We start from the raw sequence: 10,079 nt of genomic DNA, 5'->3' as shown, positions 1-10,079 counted from the left end.
CCGATAACCAGGACTCTACTGGACATGGCTCATAGATATCCTTAGGACTGAACTACTCTGATACCAATTTGTCACACCCCCAACGAGGAGTATGACGGGCTCCAACTCATAGGTCGGGAACCACCTGATTTAACGGTTACCTTGAATACCATATACTATAACTTAGCGTATACCTACACGCAGAAAAGGCCCAACATAGAAATATCCGACAATCGAATATATAGGTACATATGCGGACGGACAAGGTCGCTATAACATCACGAGTATCATAAAGCCGACAAGGCTAACAGGGAAATATCACAACCTAGACAAGGTCGGCAAGACCATACATAGTATCTACATACCCCACTATGTCTATGAGCCTCTAAGAATGTACATATAAACATATATTACATTAACTTGAAAGTACCAAAGGATAGCAAGTCCGGAGTAGTGGCACTTGCTGACACCGCTGAAGCTGGAAGTCTTACTGCGGTTGCTCTCCAATAACTCTGTCAGAGCCTGCAGCACGAAATGCAGCCTCCCGTGCAACGGGACGTCAGTACGGATAAAAGCACTGAGTATGTAAGGCTGGAAGCAATAACATAGGTAGGATAGAAATATAAAAAGAGTAGAGGTAACCTGTCAGCTGAGAACATACAATATGCAATGCATGAATCATAAAAATCATATGCAAGTAAGCGCGCGCGCGCGCGCACACACACACACACATATATATATATAAGTGTTAGTGCTGCGAAACGTGTAGCCCGATCCATAAATGTTAGTGCCGAGGAACGTACGGCCCGATCCATATATGTTAGTGCCGAGGAACGTACGGTCCGATCCATAAATATCATATGTTAGTGCCGAGGAACATAGGGCCAGATCCATAAATATCACATGTTAGTGCCGAGGAACGTACGACCCGATCCATAAATATTATATGTTACATATACATAATGTAAATAGTATGCATGAAAGCTCATATGAAAGCTACAACTTTATCGGAGTGACGTAAGGTCGGTAACCTCCGATTTATATTATAGAATTCTTGTCGAATCCAAAGAAATAACTTAACGATGAGAAATACGATAATATACCAAGAATCAATCAAATAACTAAGACATTAAGATTTGAGCTACATGACATAGGAATGGAGTGATTTTTATTATGGAACGTTCATATTCATGCTCTAGTTGGATTCGTGCCAAGTAAAGAGAGAGAAACGAACACCTTACATACCTTATTCGTCAAGCTACCACTCAGGGAATCCTTTATCCCGATGCTCGCCTTTCACCCAAACCTATATAACGAGAAATACATCTTTAATCATATTTTCATCATATTTTCCATCAACTTATATGTACTAGTTATCGAAGACTAATTTAGGTTACGAAGATTTGGGCAGCATCTCCCCTATATTATCTACTTCCTCCAAACACCAAAACAACTCCCAACAATACCAACAACATCAACAACGACATCATCAAGATCCTACATGACAAATATGCACAATTCCATCCAAAACTTTCTTCAAACCTCAATCCATAAGCTAACAACATCAGCACAACAAACTATAACTTTTATTCTCGTAAATATTCCTAAATCAACGTTAATAAAGAGAGATTCATACCTTACCTTTACTAGAATAGGAAGATCTTCAATATTTGCTTTGAATCTGAACCAACTCCGTAGCTAAACAAAACTATAATCGCGACTACACGTTACCCGGACCTCGATTAATACTCTTTCACTTGAAATTACTCAAAATCCTCACTTTTGTGTTGTATATATGCTCTCATATGTTGCTGAGTGTTTTGGGGAATTATTATGGCAAAAAAAAAAGGTTTTTAGCCCTTATATAGTGGGTTGAAGTCGGTGGAAACCGACTTAAATTTGCCCTTCGCGTTCGCGGCCTTGGCTCGCGTTCGCGAAGGGTTTCTCAAAGTTACTCTTCACGTTCGCGGCCCTAGGGTCACGTTCGCGCAAGGTAATTTTCTGCTCTGGCGGTCTAACTTATAACATTCATAACTCTTTACTCCGATGTCCTATCGACGAACGGTTTGTTGCGTTAGAAACTAGATTTCATGAACTTCAATTTAGGCTTTTGCTTTGCTTGAAAACTCCTCATATACTAAAAGATATTCTTTCTCCAAGTTGGGCCAAAATTGCCCCTCATATTTTCTTCAAGGTTCCAACAAATTTAAGTTTCTTGATTCACTTGCCCTTGAATCCTTCCATAGCTTATTACATGAACTTAAACCCTCACAATCATAAGATAAGCGCAAATAATCTCATATACCTCCTGAAAGGTAGCTCGAATCTCAACATACAAAACTACGGGGTGTAACAATTCATCACCTTTTAATCAGTAAAAATATCTAGAGAGAGTTTGTCACAGTCCTATAGAAGTATGTATGATATTGTGTCTTTAACTTTTACAAGTGACTATAACATGATGTTCTTTTTAAAAAAATGAAAATTAACCGAACCGTACCGATACCAAAGAGAAACCGACATGATGGGACGGTTTCGAAAAGTTTAATTTTGGTTCTACAAAATGAAATAACCGAAAAATTGGTACGGTATAAATTTTATAAAATAACCGCCCGAACCGTACCATTTACGCCCCTAGTTTTTGCAAATAATTTTTGGTTGTTTTTCCTAAAATACATGAAATATGATTTATACCTTAAATTTCTAAAAACTAGCAAAATCACCCAACTTAACTAATTTACCCCAATTTGTCATCCTTATTATTTTCTTCCTCTATTCAAACCACATTCTTTAGCTCTAATCTTTATTATTTTATGCTTTCCTAAATCAATTAACGTAACTTCTTTGACGACAAAGAAGAATCTATCACTGCTAAGAATAAAAACGTATTCCTTCTACTTAGAAAAAGAAGAGTTATTACCGGAGTAAAGGAGTGAAAGAAGTCATTTGAGCCCTAAGTAAGCATATTTAACTCACAAGACTATCAGAGGCGGATCCAAGATTTAAAGTTTTTGGGTTCCGACCCATCTCAAATTTAAAAATAAAAAGAGATAAAACAAAATCCTACATGGCTACTAACGGACTTGAACCATTGACCAAGGGAAGCAAAGTTTAAAGGATTCTTTTTCTGCCACTAGACCAACAATACACTTTGTTAAAAGGTTAAAAGGTTCCCAAGTCATATTTCTTATATATTTACTGCATTTTTCAATACAAATATAGGATCCGAGCAAATGCATGGGGGTTCCCATCCTAAATCCGCCCCTGAAGAGTATATTAGAAGTTATATGCTAGCTTATCAAAAAAAAAAAAAAAAAGTTATATGCTAGCAGGCCCTTCCAGTAATTTGTAAGTTCACCGCCCAGTACAACCATCAAAAGCAAATTGGGAAATATTCAAGAAACAATGTAGTTGGGTAGGGGTGGGCACAGTTTGGGCCAACCCGAAATCCAAACTGAAATTCAAACTTTTTAAATATTTGATTTGGATATTTAGATTATGGATTGGACTTCAGATTTTATTTTTAAAAGTTATGGATTTCGGATTGAATATGAATTTAGTACTATGGATTTTTGGATATCCGAAAATTCGAAATTTTTATACCTTTTGTCTAGTTCTACCTATATCATATGTGTATACTAATAACTCTAGTTTCTAAAGGTCCAATAAATTAGTACCTAAGGCCCTACTCATTAAAATATTAAATTCAATATACAATTCTCTACTAAGTCAAATATATTATAGGGTTTTCTTACTTCTCAAGTCTCAAAAGTCATACGTTAGTGTCACCCACGACAGAGTTCTTTGATATTTTTCCAAATGACTACTTAGATTTTATTTTGTTCATTTCTACTTTTCCAGAATGCTTTTATTTGGTATGGGTTTACTATGTTGGACATGACTTGGATTTGTTAATCCTAATTTGAACTGGAAGACTTTTTTTACTGAGCAAATAAGATTTAGATTTACCTTTGCGGAACTAACACATGAATTTCGTTCCTAATAAGTTTGCCTTGAGTCTCAAGAGTCAAATCCGAAAATCCGAAATATCCAAACCGAATAATCCGAAACCGAACTTAAAATATCCAATCCAATCCGAACTTATTTGGATTGGATGTGGATTGTAATTTCTTCAATTCGAAAACCGAATATCCAAACCGAAAATTTCATATCAAATCCGATGGCCCGAACGCCCACCCCTAATTGGGTATTTACCCTGGTTGTTGGCTGATATTAATGAGGTCAAATTTATAAAAATAAAAAATTTAGTGTAAAATTTGAAAAAAGGAAAAACAAAAGCAAAGGTCAAAAACTGAAAGTGAAAATAGTGAAAATAAAGTTTTGGATATTTTTTAAATTCGAAATACAACTTGAAGTTGTAGTTGGAATTTTCATGGCCAAATGTTACTTTTCAAGAAAAGTGAAAAAAAAAATCCAGAAAAAGTGAAAAATTCTCATGGCCAACGGGTCCTAATACTCCGTCCGTCTTAATTTATGTGACACACTTTCCTATTAAGTTGGTCCCATTTTTCTATAGAAACAAAGTAACTTTAAAATTTCATTTTCAACCCTCTTAATGAAATGATTTATAGCCACATGAATGTCTAATGATTATTTTAGATCACAAATTTCAAAAGTCATTTTTTTTTTTGCTTAAACTTTGTGTCTAGTCAAACGATGCCACATAAATTTGTACGGAGGGAGTACCTATTTCCCGTGCAGCTAAACCATAATCCAAATTTCTAACTGTTACATACAAATTTATACTAGATGGTTCGCGGCTCGAGCACGAGCCCAACAACTTGAAGTGGAATATGCTTGAAATGCAATACACTTTTAGACTTTGTACCAAAAAGAAATACACTTTAGACTGTTCTTGTTTGCAGCCTCACTTATTTATTTTTCATTTGTCTTCTCCTGGTTGAAGTAGAGACTGCATATATGCAAGATAATATAGCATATCTCCGTCATCACTGCTAAAGTTAGAGATGGAGAGTGGACCAGTAAAACATTCACTCGTGAAAGTGTAAAATCAATGCAAAAGAAATGTGTGTGTATATACATGGTGTATTCAGCACATCACGTAAACTTATCCAGTCGACTATATGCATTTAAGTATGAGAAAGCTTTTTACTTAACAAAGATAGAAAACTCAGATAAGCATAAAATTAGAATAAATTCAAAATGTGGTCATATAGGAATATATATGGCAACCAGGGGCGGAGCTAGCCCGTCGACCGAACCTAGTAGCTTTGGTTCGAATCATATATTTGTATTAATTTTTTTGTCAAATGTGTACACATTATTAATTTAGAACTCAGTAACTATAAAATATTAGAACCCCGAACCCACAAGCTTCAAATCCTGACTTCGCCGATGGCAACAAACACGAACCAAAAAGGGAACCAACAACATTGTCTGCCAACAGCTGAGTCATATAAATTTAGAAAGTGCGCCTTCATGACAACATTTGTTATGCCGCATATTCTATTCAATATTTCGCATTCCACTTCCGAATACCATAGACCTATTGAGAGAAGAGCAGTACCGAGGACTTAAAAAGAGGATTCCTTCCACTCTTCACTCTCCAAATTTTGATCTCACCTACAGAGAGCCTGAGATTTGCCCTCCCATTTGTTGAGGTTCATTTGTTGAAAAAGCCTGAGAGCTTACTGAGTGAGAACAAATAATAGACTGAAGGATATGAAGAACACAAATTCTTCTCCCAGCAAAGCTCTTCAAGGCCCGCGAGAGTATGGATTTGCCCTCCTCCACGTTCTTTCCCACAGCTACAAATATGGTTTTCCCCAAATCACATATCCTCTCCGCTTTTATCACTCCTTCACCACTCATCACTGAAAATTCAAATACTTCCAGACCCCTCTGCAGTCTGCAATTTTCTTTTCAGATTCTCATTCTGCTCAAGAAATGGCGTTCATGGGGTTGGTTGATCAATGTGTAACAGTTCCAAGAAATGTAAAGGGGTAACCTTCTGCTGCTTTACTGCCAAAATCCTTCTTTGTGCTCTTATTTGAGTAAATCTTCTCATTAGACTTATCACCGCTTGCCATACCAATAATAATTAGCCATTGTTGAGAAAAATTACCATTTTCTTTAGTTCTAACATTTAGGGCTCACGAATGAAGATTTCCGCACTTTCGAAATGGTCTGGATGAAATGGAATGAAACCTCTTTACCTTTGGAAGCAGAAGGGACACATGCTTTCCACTGAAGAGAAAGGGACGCGTGTGTGCCCTTTGAAGCAGAAGGGACACAAATGTTGTTTCATCAAAAGGAGCAAACGTTATCGTCCCAAGTTCACAGTACATCTTATGCTGCTTTTTGTACAATATTTTGGTGCTGTGTTCATCCTCATCTTGTTGGCTTCTAAATAATAGAAATTAGTTAGTATAAATTATGATCGCGTGCTTCTCCTCATCCATGACTTAGAAAGAGTGGGAAAAACACAAGCAAACAAACAGACAGAGTGTGTACATCACACAAACATATAATCTCAACTATTATGTAAAACAACATGTAATAGAAAATGAAATATAATAAAGTCGAACAGAAAGTATCTATCATCTATGGATCCTTTTTCCTTTTGCTCTATTCATTCCTAACTAGTAATATTTAACTTAAGTTCCACAGATCAGCGGTCTATTGATCGTAGAGCTTTTCCAGGTTGAAGGTAAGATGATAGCTCTGGACTTTGAATGTTGTCAGAAGTCTTGTTAGAAATTGAAGCAAAGGCCTCCAATGAATTCTTTGTCTTTGCTTCGCAGCCGAGATAATTTGACAAGACTCTCTTTACTCCGATGCCACGTCGAGCTAGTTTATTACTAGTATTTGCAGTGAGAAATGGAGTTCTCTCCCCCCTTGCAGGGCTTATCAGAGGCACAGGTGAAAAGTTCGGTGTTCTATATGGGGTGGCTGACACCTTTTTGTGGGCAATCGCTGACAGCTTATCAGACTGCCTAGTTAAGTCGTCCACGTATAGTAGATCATCAATTCGTGCCACAATATTGAATGCCAAACTCTCAAGGACTCTTGAGTAGCTCTCTAAGAGGGACTTTCCTACATCCTGAAATGATACAGGAAAATCTTGTCACTGAATTGTATGAGAGAGAGCACCAGGAAGAAAGTAGTAGTAACAAACCTTGTTGTGCTGAATCTTGCTGGCATCTAAAGTAGTTTGGGTTAGGCCAGGGAATCGTTGCTTGAGGCAAAGCAGGAGGTTTTCAGCTCTCTCAGCAAGCGACTCCCTCTTGTCTCCCCCATCAACCACTAGATCCCTGACCATCTCCCAAGATGATTTTGCTGTAGAACGATTTGGATTAGGAGGTCTAGGATGATGTCTTCTTCGCCACACATAAATTGAAGCCTCCACACGGTTTGCTATCTCTAAAGCAACATACTCACTCGACACATCAAGACAATCAAGCAAGCACTCAGAGGAGAAATGCTCTGAAGTGATATAGCGGTAGATGACATCCCCTAGACAGGCTTTTCCATTCTAGACACAAAAACATAATCAACATCTAGCTTGATGAGACAAATAGTTAGAATTCTAGTAAATGCTTCGAGAAAGATGTACCTTTGGAAGAGCATCCAAATACGAATCAGGAACTTCAATGTCAGCTAATGTAATGCTATTTATTGAGATGGCAGCTTTGAGAATTTGACTAGCACATTCACGTTTGTGATTTAACTGCTTCCTTGTGTCTTCAAGCAAACCACCATGAGGCACCCTTGGGACAGGCAGCCACCACTTGTCTTCTTGGCGCTGGATGGCTTTCCGAAAAGAGGCTGAACCATCATCCTCTGCTGCCATTATCCCTTGATCCACATACCAAAACTCCTTATTGGTGAAGCTATCTAGTATTTCCTGCAAATGGATCATTCATGTGAACATCTATTCCGAAGATCTACAGGTAGTACTATTGGGACAAATAGGACGAAGAGCTTCTTACATTAAGCATATTGTCAAGTTTCCGGAGAGCTGGAAGATTAATAAAAAGGTCTGCTCTTGGTCTATTAGTCATGACCTGGAGACAAACAAGAAAATTAAATGTGGCAGCTAGATAAGTAGCACAGTCACAAGAAATTCATGTTTGAATGTCAAGAAAGTATTGCACTTCAACTAGAAGGCTTAACCCAATTGGCCCAAAAAAGTTGGAAATATTCTTGAAAAACTTGAAACAAACACAATAAGTCCATGTGAGTGTGGTCAGTTAGCTAAAGTTTTCTTTAACCTTAATGCAGATGAGAAGAATAAGTACCTCAAGCTTACTTCCATCAGGAAATGTTTGCCAAGAAGGTATTAATTCAACAATGTGGTCGCTAACAGAAACAATCCACTCCATCTCTCTTCTCCACATTGATTTCTTTTCCTCAGCCATCGGTTCTAGTCTCCACAATTGTCCAAATATAGTAGCTGTATTTTTGTCAAATTGTGACTAATCTTACAAAAACGGCAAAAGTACTATCCAAATACATATTTTCAGAGACAGGGAGCTAAGACTTACCACAGAGGTTGGTTATGGCATTTGAAATGGCCAATGATGTGGAAACCCCTTTGCCACTACCAGACATGTCTTCACCCAGCAACAATTTTGAAAATCTTTCTTTCATCATCTCCAGTTCTGTTCAATGCCCACAATAACTCAGACGATTTTATAATCGAGGACCGCCATAAATCATTCAAATTTGAATATGAAAGCGGAAACATATATTGTCTTATTAAGTGGTAAAGGAAAATATTATGCAACCCCAAAAAAGAAAAGAATCTGTGCTTTTTTCTTTCCAAAAAAGGCTCTAATTAACAAAGTGAAAGGGGTGTAAAAAGTGTTTGCTTGGCTGAGCTCGAAGGCATGTCAATTGTCCTTCCTTTTTGAAGCATAAAATTCAAGAAGAAGAAAAGCAAACCTGAAATACTTGAATGAAGCTTATTGAAGGTGGAATTATGCACATCATCAGACTTGGTCATTTGGGGCTTCCGAATAGGCCATCCTAGTGAAGAACAACAGTCCTTCTTCCCCTTGCTCTCATCAAAGGATGTGTCAGAACTGGATCTGCTCGAACTCGAAGTCGTACTACTACCCTTGTCACTCAATGATTCTGACCCACAAAACCCATTCTCTTTCTTACCTATATTCTCCATCTCACCCTCCAATATTCTGAAACTACTTACTACAAAGCAACACTTGTATGCATTCCATCAAGGAAATCTCAAATTTCAAAGCTGACCAAGATTGTTTAGTAGAAAACAGAAATTAGACATCATTTGCTGTTTGCTTCTTAGACGGGATTCTCGCACAAGTATGGGTGTACAGAAGAGTTGAAGACTTGTCCCTCTGATTTTATTCTCTGTTTTTATGTGTGTTTTGTCTCCAATCTTTTCAAATTTTAAGGTGACTGTCAATGCCCATTTGCCAACGTCTCTCTCTCTCCCTTCAGCCCCTTTCAAAATATTATGAGTACTAAAATATCACAGCCGTAGGGTTGACGGACATGTCAATACTTCTGGCTAATTTATTTACAAGAATTAGGAAATTATTATTCTCTCCTTTAAATCTTGTGATTTAAAATTTGCTAAGCAGAATGTTTGAATTATTAATTTATTAAATATTAAAAAAAAAAATAAGACACTTAACTCGAAATGAAGTGAGTACATTTACCAAAAAATAGAAAAAAGCATGGAGTGCCTTATAGTAAGTTTACATTTCTACCTTAGTTGGATATTATCAAATTAGTTGAAAGTTCATGGAGGCGAAAGGGTTTTTAATATTAATGCTAATTTTAATAAAAGAAAAAACGACTTAATACATTTCTTTTGTGTGTTGTTTACAGTATCAATTTCCTGTGCCATATTTTTAACCAATCTTTTCAAAAATGGCAATATATCCAAAAAAACAGTTTTCATATCTTTTTTTTTTTTTTTGAATAGAAGCAATAAGCTCAATTGTTATTCAAATCATAAATGAGTACATCATGAATCAAAGATGAGGATGTACAAGCCATTCCATAACATTAGACATAGAATCTGACAACCTGCCGTCCGGGCTAACGTTTATAATATCATATATAACTGACTTCGG

General features: G+C 36.9%; 1 protein-coding gene across 1 annotated transcript; it reads right to left on the bottom strand.

The window, feature by feature from the left end:
• Positions 1–6,455: 6,455 nt before the first annotated feature.
• On the bottom strand, positions 6,456–9,479 carry LOC132606132 (rop guanine nucleotide exchange factor 5-like). Its single transcript, XM_060319487.1, has 7 exons — positions 8,908–9,479; positions 8,508–8,624; positions 8,262–8,416; positions 7,953–8,027; positions 7,577–7,867; positions 7,139–7,495; positions 6,456–7,063 (listed from the first exon to the last, which is right to left on the bottom strand). Exons 1-7 carry the CDS (start codon positions 9,140–9,142, stop codon positions 6,632–6,634), a joined length of 1,662 nt encoding a protein of 553 aa, XP_060175470.1. The 5' UTR covers positions 9,143–9,479; the 3' UTR covers positions 6,456–6,631.
• Between the last annotated feature and the right edge of the window lie 600 nt (positions 9,480–10,079).

The sequence above is a fragment of the Lycium barbarum genome, chromosome 8 (genome assembly GCF_019175385.1).
Source record: "Lycium barbarum isolate Lr01 chromosome 8, ASM1917538v2, whole genome shotgun sequence".
Lineage (NCBI taxonomy): Eukaryota > Viridiplantae > Streptophyta > Magnoliopsida > Solanales > Solanaceae > Lycium > Lycium barbarum.
This window is presented reverse-complemented; position numbering and strand designations above follow the sequence as displayed.